We start from the raw sequence: 16,956 nt of genomic DNA on the forward strand, positions 1-16,956 counted from the left end.
GATGTTTCAACTCCGGGGTGGGAGGGGAAACAGAGGCTGCCTTCCTGAGCCACACAGGGACTCACAAGGACTCACCCACGTGGTGCTGTCTTCCTGTGGCTCCTGACAGCGCTTCACACAGCAGGCGGCCTGGTCCTTGGGCAAGGCTTTGGGGACAAGGTCGTGACAAGAAGGGATCGTGTCTTACACCAATTGCATTTTGGACCTTAGGATCTCATGTCACATAATTCAGGTTACATTGTCCTTTTCAGGTTCCTTTTCAGCTCCCGTGAATGCCTGCTGTACACCCCAAGGCGTGGACTGTGCCGAAGGGGCCGCTTTTCCCACTTCAGGGCCTTCAGTCCAGCATTGTATGCTGTACAATTGTCTTTTTGTAGAAAATAGCATTAAAAGAAAATTGATTACCACAAACCTAAAGTTTTAGTGTATTTTTAAAAATCTTATCCCAAAACATTTTTAGGTAAGTGATGGTACTCTTTATTATCACGGTCACGTTCAGTCTATTAAAACGTATGGAATCTATTCAAGTGTGATTTTAGAGAGTTCCAATGTGTTAAAAGAAAAACAAGAAGCTGGTAAAAGAGATGAGCCCTGCCCAGCTCAAGCTGCCCCTGCAGTCGCAGGAGGCTCTGCCGAACACAGTTTGAAATACCCCTGCCGCCAATGCTGTGGCTTTGTTATAGACTAGGGATCCACGACCTAAGTCCCACAGCCACTGCTGCTTTGGTAAACAACATTTTTTGGGACAGGGCATGGCCACTTCCTTCATCTGAGGAATGTCTGCGTGGAATAGTTGCAACAGACACCATACGATCCTTGAGGCCTAAAATATTTCTTATTCTGCCCTTTATAGAAAGAGTTTGTCGATTCCTGCTACAGACTAGTAAAAAAACTAAGGTGGAAGTTGTGGGGGGCTGCGGGACATGCAATGGGGTGCCTAATTTGTATTGGGACAAAGCGGGACTATCAGGCAGGAGAGATGTCTAAACTGGGGCAAAGGGTGGGTGATCAGTCAAGTGAGGCAGAGCTGGGATGGCCAGTGGAGGGAACAGCCTTGTGCCCAAGCCCAAAGTGGAGTCATGTATCTGACCCATTCAAGGATGGCTGGTATTGACATTGTGAAACTGAGAAGGAGCTGAACGTGGTAAGACATGGCGCTGCCTAGTTGGGCAGGGTCTATACTGTACAGGCCTTGTGGCCAACTAGAAATCTGGAAGTTGATGTAAGTTCCCTGGAAGACCACTGAAGGGCTTGAGGCTACGGAGCCACTTGTGTATTTAACAGGACTCTGACCACAAATGGAAGATAATTTGAGTGTGGGCAGCCAAAAGAGAGGGAAGGTATGTGTGAGCGGACGCCAGAGGCCCAGATAAGAGGCATCTTGCTCATGGGAGAAGTGATGATGGCCTGAACGAGGGAATTGGAAAGCATGGATGATTTATATTTGGTGAACAGTATCACGAGTTGATTTGCTGTATGGCCACAGGATGATAGAGAGGGAGGAGCCAGGCTAACCCTCAGGAGGTGGTAGGGCAGCTGGATGCAGGCTGGTATCACTCAGTGGAATAGTGATGGAGGAGAAACACAAGCTTTGGAGGGACAGAGAGGCAAGAGGCTCAGTTACTAAATCCTAAGATATCTTGAGTATCATAGAAGCAAAGAATCTTAAAGTTCAAAAGAAACTTAAACATGACTATATTGCAGCTTCCATCTCCAAGCAGGGCTCTTTCTTTTCCCTCATCATCAAGAAGAGGATCCTGCTTCTATTCAATCTTTTGAGAACAAGACCCTTGTCCATTCACCAGATGGTCTGTTGGCATCATCTGTCACAACCGGCTTTCCACCCATTAATCTGAGATTCTCCCTGTTGCTCTGAGTGAGTGTGCACGCCTCTACCACTCAGTCCTCATGTACTCGGTGAATTGCCTAAGGAGGCTCTCCCCCAGGCTCAGGCCTCTGTTCTCTTAGCAGTTTTTCAAAGGTCAAAGGGGTTCAGCCCCATCCAAGCCTTGATTGCCCTCCTCCACGTCTGGTCACCATCTTCCTGAAATCCTGAAAAAAACTGGCCCATGCAGGGTGTGTGGGAGTCAGGGCTGTCCTTCCTACAGAAACTCTTGCAGACTGAGCCTGCCTGTCTGGGTGTAAGTGGAGACACCCATGGCTCACCTTCAATCCCAGGTCTCCAGCAGTGGAACTCTTCAAGTCAGATGAGACACACACAGGTGTGTATGCACACTCACACAGGCGGGCTCGTTGACCTTTTAGTATTCTTACTACCATCTGCTACCTCTGCCTGGTCCTTCTTGTGCAGGCTTGGTCTCGCTTGGGTAGCAGGAGGCTCGGGTTACAAAAGCTGACCTCAGGTATGATGGAACTCAGGAAATGCAGCTACTAAAGAAAGAGTTAAAGAGCCAAGGAAGTGGGGACAACAATCACTAGGGAGGGGCTCAGAAGCACAGGTTGGCCTGTCCCATAATCCCTGGGGTGCAGACAGCCTTCTGTTTCCCCAAGAAGCCCACCTTCTCGTTCTTGATACAGAATCTGGCTTCTGCCACTCTAATGCTGTAAGGCCTAGCAGGAAGTATTGATGTGTGTCTTTTTGAATGAAATTGGGGTTATTCCCAAATAGCATGAGTGGTTGCTGCTATAGAGTTTCTCATTTCTTTGACTCCTTGAAAAGAAAGGGCATTGAGCTCAAGAAGTAACTAATAAGTTCCATGGCTCCTGCAGATGTGTGAGGCTTTTGTGTCACAATATTTAGAGCTTTAACTGTGTGATGAGAGAGGTAGTGTGACCTCGCCAGGAACCAGACACTCTAAATTAATGTAGATCTTCTTCCTTGTTATTGACAAAGCTGTGATGACTTTCCCAATCTTCCTCCCCAGTCTCCATTTTCAGAATCCTGCTTAAGAGCCGTGTCTGACCACCACAGAGGGTTGGCATGGTGAGTTTTGAGGTGGAGGAAGGTGCTTCTCCCTCAGCAGATCCTCAAGGTGGAGCCAGATGGGCCAGACTCAGGCCCCAGCGCCTCCATTTTCCCTCCTCCCTAGCTAGTTCTCTGCAAGAAATCTAATCCCCCCCCATGCCACCCCTACTGGGGCCACACCTCCCCTTTACAGCTCCTTCGCTCACTGTGGGCCCAAGGCCAGGGCCACAGGTAGGGAAGGGGTTCTTGTGCCAGGCCTCTGCGGATCACCACCACTTCTTGCTTATGACTCATGTGGACCATAGTCCTGGCTGCCCCCACCTTGCTGGTTCTACAAGTGGACCAACAGTCGCAGAGAACTCACGGGTGCTTTGTGTCACAGAGTGAGCAGAGGGCCACTCCTTAGGGGGACGGAAGGGGAGAGGGAGGACTGCTGAGAGCAGAGCTCCTGCCGGGATTTTGGTCTGCATTTAACTCCCTGACACTGGCTCTCATACAACGTTGTGAAAGGACTCATAGATTAGATCTAGAAGGTTCAGCATAACTTTCACAACAACTGAAATAGAACTAATTCAAGTTTTAAAATATTAATGGAGTCATTTTGGAACTAAATGTAAGCTTTCCATTTATCTCTGTTACACTTTATCCTGTTCATTTCTTCAGCTGATATTATGTTTGATGCAAGGGCATGGAAGCAGGCAGGGCCATTGCAAGCAGTGCATAGCCCAGTCATGTATGTAATTCATCTTGCCTTGTGAAAAACCAAACACATTTTCTGACATAACGTGCAGAAAATGTATCTGTCACAAACACATGACACTTGGTAGCATCTAATGGATTTCTTAGTCTATCGTTGGTATGACATTAGGAAACCTTGATGATAGACCCAACAATTTTTGTTCATGTTTTCTGTTCAGGTCACTGCCATTATCCGTCTTTCACTGTAACAGATTAGTGTTGAGATGCACATTTTATCATGCCCGAATGTGGGAAACCGCAGTTGTGTCTGTCTTCCTGTAGGTGTTTGCCCAGCTTCTGTGAGCACAAGGGTGAATGTTCCCAGTCCTGGGACTCCTTCTCCTGTAACTGCGCACACACTGGTTATGCGGGTGCGACCTGCCATTCCCGTAAGCTCACACCTTATGTGTTCTCCTTTCTGTTTTGATTTCCTTGTACCTCTATTTTCCTTTTCATTATTTTGTGTATATGTCTCTGTGTCTTTGCAACTGTGGCTAGAAAGTGACAACAAAAAACGAATACATATTTTAGAGACGAGTTTTTGTCCAGTTTATTTTTAATCGATTTTATTTCCTAATGATGTTAAAGCAGCTAACAGAAACACCTATCCAATAGGACAGGGAAAAAAAAGAGAAAAGAAACAAAAATGTGGCCAAGAAAAATAAGTATAAGAAAATAAAACACAGTAAAAAAAATCTAGAATGCACAATATTGTATCTTGCTCTGTTCCTTGAGTTGGAGCCAATTTTAGTTCTCAAGTCTTGTCTGCCAAGGTAAAGAGGATGAGTTTCCAATTCTCAATATTTATAAAATTAAATGAGGAGAGTCTCAGAAGAGGTGCAGGATGGGAGCTGGCATGGCAGGGTTTCTTGATTTCGGTGAGAAGCAGGTAAATGATCAGGTAGCATGCAATCTTGATGTTCTCTGACGATGATGGTGGTAGTGATGACGGTTAACATGCTGGGAACTTACCACGTGCCTGCAGTATTCTAGTTCTCTGCATGTTTCAACTCCTGTCATCTTTGAAACAGCCGTTGAAGGTAAGTGTTGTTATTATCTATATTTTACACTTGAGGAAAGAGAGAGGCTAAGTCGTTTGCTCAAGGTCATACAGCTCCCAGCCAGGGCTCTTGATCACCTCTCAATTGCATCTCTTCCATCTTGAACACCAGTCTCTTTTCTGAAGAATTATTCTGTCCATTTTAAAGCTAAAAAAAAACTTTTGACCACTAATTCATTAACTACTAGAAGCTTATGACAGAACCCCTGAAATCCTCACAGTTTTCTAATGATTGGCTTTTGTTTGTTTTGTTTAATTTTTTTCTTATTTGTGTATTACATGACATTTCTGAACCCTACTATCATAGCGCCTCCCCTCCCTTTCGGTCTACAGAGACAGAGCATGGCATGAAGATTCACCGATCCCACCACATTCCCCTCCCACTGGGGGAATACTTTGCACTCTTAAGAACTCTTCCCTGTGAATTATTTAATTGTTTCTGCATCAACTGTGGGAGAAAGGCAGAGCATGGACTGTCACGTATCCCACCTTAGGGGACCCGAACCCCAGAGCAGCAGTCAGTGGTGCTGGGATGAGAACCCTGGGCTCCAGCCTGGGGGCTCCACGGAGGAGCCAGAAGCCTTTTGGCCGGCACGGGAGCTGGCTCACCCCCAAACACCCCATAAGTCAACCAGAGTAATTCCACCTGCCTCTCCATTACTATTACCATGCCAGGTAAGAATTTGCCAAGGCAAATCTTCATTTGAAAGGAGCTGGATATATGGGAAACCTGAGGCTAAGTGACCAGGCCAGTGTCCCTGTTAGGATTGGGGTCAGTCTCTTACAGCGCCCCCCCACCCCATCGCTCCTAGCAAGGTGTCTTATGCAAAGCAGATGCCTACTGAATATTAATGATTAAGGAATGCTCGCTAAAGTGTTAATCAGTAACTGTGATCTAAACATCGTTCCAAACAACTGATTTAAAATTAATAGGTATTATCGGTATATAAAGATTCTTTTCACTTGTGGCCCAATAATTCGATTAGGTCTAATAATTGAATTGACTTTGCTGTGATTCTCTAACTGGTATGCCAAATGAAGGTGAGATGTTGCCAAATCAGCAGTAAGTGGCTAGCCATTATTTTTGGGCCTGAGTGTATTTTTGGTCTAAGTACACAATCGATACATGTGAACATTTGCATTTAGGGCAGGTTTCCTCCTGATGGTTACTCTTCTACCTCAATCTCTGGGCAATCCCAGCCCCAACCCAAATATGAGTCCTGTGACCAGTGTGTGTGTGTCCCTCTGGACACGTTTCTAAGCAGTTGTGAGCATATTTATGTATCTACAGAGGTGTGAATTATGAGTAGCCAACATACAAGCATGGTGGGAAAGGAATACACACTGCCTGTGTGTCCATCAGAATAGGTGGCAATAGCTGTGCTGTTGATTTGGGGCCATCTAACTCGACACAGCTGACACTTGGCCGTATTTAATAAATGCATGCTTTCTTTTGTAAAGTCCTTGGACATACCAACGTTCCTTTAATCTTATTCTGTGACAAGAGAAAAGAACTATCCTTCCACCCCCGTCCGCAGGTTCTTCTTAACTCTAATATTTGAAATAGGCAAAATTTCAAAATGTAGATAATCTAGTGAGTGTAGAATGGCATCAATTCTCTCCCTCTGTGCCCATCTGTGCTCCTCTGGGATCGCTCTGCTTTGTGGGCCTTGCCTGACCACTCCCTGAGTCTGTGTCTGTGAATGCCAGGTCCCACATTAGGGCTGGCTTAAAGACCCACTCCAGCACTGCCAGAACCAGTCTGCTTGTCTTCCCCAGAAGCCTCAGGTAGCTGCTTTTCAGGTTAGCAGAGGATTTCTCCAGCTAAGGCAACAAATGACGCACATGAGAGATGTTACTTGGTTGGTTACTCATGTAAACGTATTCTAAATAGTAACTAAGTCCAACTCTGCAGATGTTAGTCACTTGCCTGGTACATAGCAAAACATTTATTGTACACATAAAAAAATTCAATCAAAAATCAGCATAAATTGAAATTACAACGAGACATTTCATGTATATTTCTTCAAATTTTAATTTTCTTAAATAATCATTTGCATTTCAGGAAATGCTTTTCAAACAAACTAAAAATTGAATGAAGAATAGTTGCTCACTTATAAAATTTATCTTGAAAAAAGTGCACTTCACGTGTAAATTGTTTTAAGTAAACAAAGGGTATAATTACCGAGTAATTTTAAAAAATCAACATGAGCATTAGATAATAACAGATTTTTTAGGGGGTTAAGCCAGTGTACTTCAGATGCTCAGACATTGTTGGCAGAACTAGAGCTAAGCTGGAGTATGTCCAGTTTCCACAGATTTGAAAAGAATCTTGTGTTTCTAGAGCATGCAGGGTTCAGATCCACATGTCCCCACAGTGATCCCCCTTAAAATCTTCCACTCTGTGCTTCAGAATCTTCACGTTGCCTGACTGAAGTAGGGGACAGCCCCCTGGAGAAAGTGTCCCTGAGAGTAATGCAGAATGAGTGTCACTGGGGAAATGAAAGTACCGCTTGATTGACACCATGGAGGGACCCATGCCATTGCAGCCCCATCTGAGATCCTTGTCCTTTGCAGCTCTGTACGAGCAGTCATGTGAAGTCCACAAGCACCGAGGGGACTCTTCAGGCCTCTATTATATCGACTCAGATGGAAGTGGCCCTTTGGGAGCAGCTCTTGTTTATTGCAACATGACAGGTATGCTAATGAGCTTTGTTAGGAGAGTGAAACTCATGTAAATGCCTACTGTTTGCACAAACAAGAGGGGGTGTAGAATTTGCCTAGCAGCAGCTTTATGACATCATAATGTGATTGCGCAGAAGTATTAAACATAATGTTTTAAATAGTTAAAAGATGGTAATTAAAACTTATATCATTATTTCCTGGAAATGTTCTTTTTGTGCAAAATTAGCAATAGATCTTTGCTTAATCAACCTGAAACAGAAAAGGATGAACTTTCTTTTTCGGTTCATGTCAATAAGGGCTAGACAGGAGAATATTCACTTTTTAAATTTCTGAAAACATCCTTTTGTGTTCTTTTGAATCTTTAATCACATGAATTTATGTAGGAGATAATAACTGTTTTTAAAGTGTGTACACTTCATGCAGTAATATGTCCATATGCAACTGTTTATAAGTAATATTTTATTTTCCCTAGAAATCCAATTGTATATGGTAGATAAATACATGTATGTCATAAACAAGTCCTTTAATTCTTTGACACTTTTAAATTTTACATCTGGGCCTACAAGTATAGGATTGCAAAAAGATCAAAATCTCCAGTGTAGTGAAGGACAGCTGCCCTGATAGAATTGATACAAATTCTTGCGCCATGTGTGTGTGTGTGTCTGTGTGTGTGTGTGTGTGTCTGCCCACAATCTCTCCATTATCACAGGACATTTCACAAACAGAAGGGGGACAACTCTTCTTTCTGATACTTTCTGTGTTTGTCTAGAGGTCTGTACACATAACAGAGACATCAACAACCACATAGTTTGACTGCAAATTCTGAGACAATGTTCAGGAAAAAAAATCAAGTATGGATGGTTCTAAGGTAACTATAACTTAGTTATAAATGTGATTTATCTGTTATTATGGATACATGTCACCCTAATAGGGGTGCAGTTTCCACAAGGAGGGTATTATTTGAAGGTAAATTCACGACGATGGTTTGTGAGTAGCTTAAAATCCTCATGCAGTTTTTGTGCTTACTCCCACTTCATACATGAAACAAAATCTGAGCATTGTGGCAGTGGGTTTATAATTTGATATGAATTGGGTCCAGTGTATCTTCCAGCCTGAATACGGTCCCCGAAGCTGGCACAGAAAATGCGACAGCCCTCAGGGCTCCCAGTGGATGCGGTATGGGTTGTCTGGGGCTTTTTGGTCAACTCTTTACTATAAATACTGAGTGAAATATTGTAGTGTGATGATAGCAATCAATACATTGATTTACCTTTACTGAAAAATGAGTGATTAGTAAAATACATAAGAAAATGGCCAAGGGGACCTTCCCAGATTTTGGGCTCGGGTGATTATAACAGACCTTCAAGTTACTCAATTTCTGCTTTGTTTTGCTTTCATTATCATGGCGCAAGTGCACGCCAAGAACAAAGAAAGCTAAATAAAGACGCTGGCATCCCAGTAATAGCTTCCCTTTTATCAGTGCTTAATTACCACAGAAGTCTAGGACATGTTGAAGATTTTCTTATATTTTGTCTTGGATTAATCCTGTGAGCAGGGTTCCATATGCACTGAAAAATTCCAAGATCTATAGAAAAGTGAAAGTGATCCCAACTGGCACTTTCCAGGATGACTAAGGTTTCAGTGACTGAAGCCGTTTGGTTGATGATTGTTGGCAGGTGGGTAAGGCGGAGATGAAGTTACATTTTCTGCCCAGAGGAGTAACTGCGATCTGATTTCCTGATTGTCTGCAGTTTATGGTTGTAATAAAAGAAAACTGTTTTAATCATCACAGGTGAACATGTGGTCCAGGCTCTGCCATGAGGTTGGTTGTGCATATTTATAAAGCCACTTTAGAATGGAAAACTGGTTCAAAGGCAACTCATTTTAATAACACAATGTAATATATAGATAATGTATAATAACACTTGGAAAAACATATAAATAATTAGATTCTCAACCAATAGCTACAATTATATCTTTGGTAATAGCCTTCAAAAATGTAATGCTAGGACATATTTTGCATGTATTCCAGTACCTTTAGTAAAAAAAAAAAAAAAAAGTATGTAAGCTATTTTGAATGAATGGACAAATTTGCTAACAGATCAATTCCCTTTTCTAAACCAAAGAAACAGAGTACAGTTTCTTGGATGATAGGGTAAGGACTGAATCCCAGTGGCTCTGCCCACTGAGAGAAGGCTGATGTGCCCACCTGAACATACAGCATACTTGTTTTCTGTTTTCATAAGTGTGTGCTTCAGAAGCTCTGGTTCTCAGACATCACATGAGAACAGTTGTGGGAGGAGATGGATTGCGGTCAGAGCAGTGACTCAACTCCGGGTCCATGGGGATCAACTGGGGGCCAAGGACTGGTCTGTTGCACCCCTGTCCCTGCCCCCCCACCATCCACACACACAGCTTTAGATCCTGATTAATTGACACAGCAAGGCAGGAATCCAGCACTTTTCACTTAGGAGTATTATCACCGAGTTAGTCACCCTTCTGCAAACCAAGCAACTGTGTTTCTTTAACTTTTCCTATGTCAGCAATTGTCAGGCCTCCCGCATTATGTCATAACAATGGCAGTCAGCCCAATTGCCTTACATATAACTCACATTATTACTTTTTTCTAATTCTCTGTAGAACAGGTACCACTAGACCCATAATACTATGCTTCTTACGTACTACTCTGTTTTAAGAAAAGATGAAATAGTGCCATTTGAAACAACATGGATGGATCTTGAGATTATCATGCTAAGCAAAATAAGTGAGGCAGAAAAAGACGAGAACCATATGATTTCACTCATATGTGGGATATAAAACTGAAAGCAGCAAAGAACAAGGCAAACAAATGAGAGACAAAAACTCATAGACACAGACAATAGTTTAGTGGTTACCAGAGGGTAAGAGGGGAGGAAGGGGTAGATGAGGGTAAATGGGATCAAATATATGGTGATGGAAGGAGAACTTATTCTGGGTGGTAAACACACAATGTAATATATAGATAATGTATTATAGAATTGTATGCTTGAATTCTACGTAATTTTACTAACCGTTACCCCAATAAATTTATTTAAAAAAACTGATAGCAGTAAGCATGGCGTGATTGTACATTTATCATGTGTGGCAACTTTTATTTGAAAATAGTTTTCTTACAGAAAATTCTATCATAAAGAAATGTTTGGATTCTAAAAGAAAGAAAAGAAAAGAGAAAAGGAAAAGAAAAGGATAGGAAATGAAAGAAAAGGAAAGAAAAGGAAGAAAAGAGAAGAAAAGAGAAGAAAAAAGAGGAAGAAGATGCTTTTTGATGACTGTCATACACCAGGACCCTGCATCTCTTTTAAGTCAGTTTTGCCTGGAAAGAATCCTTCCTGCTTCCACTGGTGGGCCTCCTACAGCTCCTAAAACAGTAGATGCAAAACTTTTAGAACAAGTCCTGTCACTGCGCCCAAAGAGGAAAATAGACAAATGCTTTGGGAAAGTTCATTTTCCCGGCCTTTGGTCTGTCACACGGCCCTTACAGATGGATATGGCGAAGGTCTTGATGGACAATAAACATACAGACTTTGAGCGAGCAGCTAGGCCAGCAGCCTGTGGGGCTAATTGCCTCAGCATTTGAAGATGGCTGGAACAAGAGCTTTCAGGCTTTAAGTGAGACCTGGGCCTCTCGCCCCATTTACCAAATATGGAATTGGAGGCTCAGAGAATTTTTAGATTATGGGTTGTAACCCATAATCTCTTATTGACTGTGACCCTGTGCTCTGTCCATGTCTAATTCTATGAGTGTGTACATAGTGTTGTCTCTGATGAAACCTTTTTGCTGTCATGCTGAAATGCCAAGGCAGACACTAGTGACACCTCATGATGACTGAGCATGTACGTGGGAGGTGCCAGCACTGGACGAAGCCCACGTATGTGTCGCCTCTGTAGAACATAAGTGGTGTTGAGTAAGTGTCCTTTCATGAGGAGTAGCAGGTGCCTGTGCTGTGACTGAGAAGACACGTAAAAGTGTATTCAGTGTGACCTGTTAAGTGAAAAGCTCATCGTCTAAAATTCCAGGGGAAGAGGGCTGCCTTCTCCTGGGGGTATCTAGTTGTGTCTCATAGTGTTTTCTTGTGTTGAAAATATGAAAGTAAGCCAACACCCCAGAAACTGTGACAAGAAGGGCATCCCTTTTGAAGGCCTAATCCCACTATTGATCAGGAGAGACCCACAGGTGTGGGGCAGTGAGGAGTGAGTGCTACCTCGGGGCCCCTCCCAGGGCCTGGAGACTGTCTGCTCAGAGCTGTCATCCCTGCTCCGCAGTAAAACAAACACGGAATCCCCTTTGGCTCTGACAAACAGATGACATGGCAGAGCCCAATGCCTCCGAGATCTGGGCAGGGACAGGTAAGAGCTTACCACGTCTTCCTCAGGGCACCCACTGGGCATTCACAGCAGCGCCCTTGGCCACTACCAGCCCCACGTGCACACAAATGCCAATGATCTAGTTATGTTTCCTCCTGGAGTTTTTCATTTGAAATATAAGAGAGGGCTCAGATGCATAGGGCGGGGGGAAGGATGCCAACCTCAGCAGCCCATGAGAACTTGACCTATTCAGAAAGCTCAGCAACTCAGGCTAGGTTGCTCAGAAATGTGTGGCCAAGTTTTACAGTTTCGTGAAGTTGGGCAAGTGAGTTTCTCTAGACTTCCATTTCCTTATCTGTTTGGCTAGAGAGTTGGACTGGATAAAAAAAGGACAGCCAGCTCTAACAACGCTTCTCTCTGAATATTAACCCAGTGGGAGAAGTTCTGAGAAGGTGTTTTGGGACTAGACTTCTCAAAAGCGCAATGCAGTATTCAGATTATGTTGTGGATCTAGGAATGGCTGCTAGTGTTTTTATCAATCCGTCCTTATTTATCATCCTGAGTTCTTCTTCTTGACCAGTTGTTTAGCTGGTGATAGAATGCAATGAGTTAAATCATCTCACATATTGGCTTCCCAGTCTTTTCAGAATGTATACAACCCCTTTTCCATCTGAAGAAATGCAGGCAACTGCATTCATTTCCAAAAAGAGGTGGTGTTTAGACACAGAATGGACTTCGTTACAGGCGTCTGTGAGAAGAGGGATTTTGCCTTCACTTTCCCTGAGATCAATTTCCAGGTCAAATGGGATAGACCCACCAACTCTAAGGGCACCCGACTTTTCATAATGAAGTCTGTTTTCTTTGTTGTTCCTTGGGGAGATGGAAACAACTGTTGTGGTTGTACTTTGGATTTGTTTACCTGAAGGTGTAAAAAAAATGTTTCTTTCTCCATCCAACCACCTGACTTCCTATAAAAGACTCCTTGTAGAGTTCAGAGCATATTATACAGTATAAGAAGTGTTGGAAATTGCAAAGTGGGTATAATTTGGCAAAATAAGCAGAAACTAGGGGGGTGTCATATATGGTGAGTCACAGTTATTGCTTCTATCCTGCTTACCAAACCAAACCACCAGCTAACTTGAGCAGGTTCGCATGCCTGGGCAAGTGGGGGGCTAGGCGCTGCCTGTCTCCCTTTCTGTGCAAATGCAAGGCTCCAGGGAGTGGGAGCAACGTGTTCTCCTGTGGTTCCCTTCAGTGACAGTTCAAATCTTGGTTAAATTTGTCCACTATTACAATTAATTTCTTCAGATCTGATTTGTGCTTCAGACTACAGTACACAGCAGTTAAGTACTTTTCATCATGCTGGTCACTTCAATTCCTGGGTCTGTCTCCTCATGCTTGAAAGCTAAGGCTACGTTGCATCTCAAAGGTCCCTTCCCACTAATAGTTTGAAATCTAGGAAAGTAATATGTTGTGGAAATTAGGGAAAAATAATGTCTCTTTATTGGGGTCTTTTAAATAACATTTTTAGAAAGGGCAATCATTTAAATTCTTCTTTCCAGAAGGGCAGTTTTGAGATTCTTTTTAAACTTTCCCTTTTCTCCACTTGAAAAAATTTCTATTACTACATTTTAACGATGTGAGACTGTAAATCTATCATACTGACCAGTAGCCTATATGAGCTATTCGGGCATATCATTTTTCTTTGTGCCACAAACCGTGAAAATAAAGGACACAATGGCATTATAATCGATGAACTCCCAAGCCTGACACAGTCTTCTGCATGCCTCCTGTTACCCTTATTTCTTCTGATGGAAGAAACCCCGAGGGTGAATTGAAATATGTAATTACAAGAAAATAACACCAGGCCCATTTAGGTAATTTTCCAGGAAAATATTGAAATATTAAAAGTCTAGTAAAAACATGATTAAAGGGGAAAAAAAAAAATCTATGGACTTCAAGTTGCTATAGGAACACTCAGAGCTCCCTTGAGTGAGCAGAGAAAGGGGGGGATCTGTTGTCTTTTTTCCTAATTGACTATGAAACTGAATTAGTCATGCTGACTCACAGTTTGTCCCTGTTCTTGCTAGTTTTTGCATATTTTGTGATGCTTTTCCATAGGCTTTGAGCCAGAGTTCTCTCCATGGCCCTTGGATTCTCCTCCTGGATCTCCGGGTGTATTGGATGTGTTAGGCGTCTGTGAGCACCTGTGTGGCTGTTAGATAGCTCCCAGGCCCAAACCCCCAGCAGGACAGGGGATGAGGCCAGTGGAGCCCCTCAGTGGCTTCCCGGGAGCACTGTTCTGATTTTGAAGCTTGTCCATGTAATAGCTATTTCAAATAATAAAAATAAACTCCATGTGACTGTTTCCTGCCTCTGAAATTTGGAAAGTTTATATGTATACTGATCATTTTACCAAATACATATCACAGAGTAAGTTATGTGACTTGACGTTATAAACATAGTTGAGTTAGGGCAACTCAAAGTCCGCCTTTTAACCACTGAACCATGGGTGTTTTGTACAGTGAAACCTTTTATACCTTCATGATGGGAGGTGTATGGGAGAAGGTAAAAAAGTCAAGATGTGTTTTTGTTGTCGTCTGTGGGTTTGTTTGTGTTATGAATATGTGGAGTGTGTATTAACTTTTAAAAATCTCTTTTAAAAGTATAGTAATCAATGAAACAGGCATATGTCATAATTTGCCAGCAGACGCTTGTCCTGGTCACTGCCAGGAATTATATTAGATATTCCAAGGAACTGTGTTTTTTAGTACTGGCCACTGACTGAGTTGCTGATGCACTATCATCCAATTTTTGTCAAAAATACTTATTTTTATTATTTTGCATGATCATGTAGGCTGCTGGTTCCTCAAATGTTCTTTTTATACACTTCTGTGATTATGAGAGAAAGAGATGTTCAGGCAGGTGAGGAACATGTTTATTAAAAAGATAAATATACACACAATAAAAGTCATTTTTAACAGCCAAAAATATCTATTTATAACTTTGAATATTATAACATAATTTTAAAAATTGGCTCCCTGACAATGTTAACTACATTCAGGGTAATACAAATTGCAATAAACAGAATTTCTACTTTAATATTGGAAGAATCTCACTTGCTTTGATTCCAATCTCAAAGAGATCTGATAGCTGCCAAAATAAAATTCTTAACTCACATAGAAGATGATTCTGATTTCCATATTTATTTTTAATTATTCTAGTCACAATCTCCTTTCTCCTTCCCAACCCCATTTCTGCCCACAAGACACAACATGGACCTCAGTGCAGCACGATGGCTCCCACTTGGCCAGGGTCAAAGGCTCCAATGAAGAGAACCTCCCTCCTGTGGTTTTCAAGTACAGGGCCAGCATGGACCAGCTCCAGGCCATAACTGACCGTGCGGACCACTGCCAACAGGAGCTGGCTTTCCACCCCAAGAAGTCAAGGCTTACCCGTCACCATGGTGAGTACCCAGAGCAACTTGTCCTCAGGGCTGGAGTCCTCACAGGTCAGAGTGGCATGCACAAGTGCCTGAGAATCTGTGCCCTATGAACCACGGTCTGAAAATTACAGGATGCTTTTCCTTGGAGCAAAGAGCAAGGTCGATATCTGTTGCTCTTTGTTCAAAGCTGTAAATGACCTGAGGTCTCTTCTCAGACTCATCTGGGCAGTGAAAGCCTTCTTTCAAGGCCTTTGGACTCTCAGTGCTCGTCCACCATGAAGGGCAGCTACACCTTCATTCTGTTTCCTTTTAGGAGGGAGTGCCAATGACTTCATGGCGTAGTTATCTGCAGGAGATTATTCCCTGAGATTCTGTTTCATAGACTCAATGCCACTTGTGTCTTGGGTGATTATTAACTAGGGAGCAATGGCGGTATCATGCAGCGCTTTTGCACAACATAACTGCGAATAGTTCAATTTTTGTATCTAATCTACTCTTAAACATTCAGTTTTTGTATTTTCTTTCTTTGAAATAACTCATTTTGTCAGAATGGGCAACCCCACTGCCTTCATGAAATTCCTTGCTTTCCTACAGGCTGGTCTGCCCCTTCTCTGATCAGGATGTAGAGAGAGCAGAGGGCGGTAGGCAGGGTCCTCTGAGTTCAAGTTCCAAGCTTGTCACTCAGCTGTGTGACTTGGGAAATTGTTTCATCTCTCTGTGTCTTTAAAGCTAACCTCACCAGGACTTAATTGGACAACATCTATAAATTGCATCTATAAATGCTACTTAATTGCATCTCTCCAGTTTATTGAATTTATAGTTAGTGCTCAAGGGTTTAGTATGTACTTAGTTGATTGCTGCCCAATAGATCACCGAACTGAAATTGTGTGTTCCCAGAAGAATGAGAAAGCTGCCTCTGGGCGAGAAAGGCAGTGCTATGGAACAGTATGGGTTGAGTTCTCTAACTAGGGAAGACTAGACAGAGGGAGAGCAGTTTTGGGGCCGATCATTAACAGTCAGAACACAAACTACCCAGTGAGCCCCAGCCAAAGCCACTCACACGTACAGCATGTAGTCCTTTCCAGGATGTGGACATCACGGGGAGGTGTCTACCTACTGATTTGCAAGCGACTACTCACTGTCACCCCTTTGGTATAAATATATGAAACAGAAACACCAACAAAAAAGGATTTCAATTGGCGTTAGGGGAAAATGCAGAAAGAGAAAAGATTTTTAAATTTGTTGAATACTTGCTAAAGAAACAAAACAGACGTCTTCGTCTACACATGCTCAAGTTATTTGCATTTCTTATATTCTGCTACAGGAGAATTTTCAGTAGAAACTTAATTTAGACAAATTTAATACAGACCTGTCTATTTCCAGAAGCTCTTAGTTAGGGGAGAGATGAGGCAGGCAAATAGTATAGCCTAATACACCTTAAAATTGTTGCACTCATTTGCTCTGCATTATCAGTAAACACAAAATGGGTGTGTAGGGCGTGGATGCTACCTACCCAGGTGTGGAGAGTGAAAATAAATAATACCTTCCCCTGGAGCCCTCATTACAATGTTGCAATGTGAGAACAGTACAAGGTGACTGCAGCGTGGAAGCAAATAGCTTAAGATTTGTATAGGGATAGACTGGGGGATGTCAGTCAAAATTCAGTTCTATCCCAAGAATTTTCTGCTATTTAAATTCGCAGAAGTTGTCAGGAAATTGAGGTTATGTTAATCAGCACAGGAGACAGAGCAAGTCTCA

General features: G+C 42.6%; 1 protein-coding gene across 2 annotated transcripts in view; it reads left to right on the forward strand.

Annotated features, from left to right (window-relative positions):
• LOC109437996 (contactin-associated protein-like 3) overlaps positions 1-16,956 on the forward strand; it is a 193,858-nt gene that overhangs the window by 130,385 nt on the left and 46,517 nt on the right. For both annotated transcript variants that reach the window (XM_019717553.3, XM_019717554.3), the window contains exons 11-13: positions 3,947-4,053; positions 7,302-7,421; positions 15,022-15,219. In XM_019717553.3, coding sequence (XP_019573112.3) covers positions 3,947-4,053; positions 7,302-7,421; positions 15,022-15,219 — 425 coding nt within the window. The remainder of the gene's footprint in view (positions 1-3,946; positions 4,054-7,301; positions 7,422-15,021; positions 15,220-16,956) is intronic.

Source organism: Rhinolophus sinicus, chromosome 16 (genome assembly GCF_057876585.1).
Source record: "Rhinolophus sinicus isolate RSI-liver-muscle chromosome 16, RSI-T2T, whole genome shotgun sequence".
NCBI classification, from domain to species: Eukaryota; Metazoa; Chordata; class Mammalia; order Chiroptera; family Rhinolophidae; genus Rhinolophus; species Rhinolophus sinicus.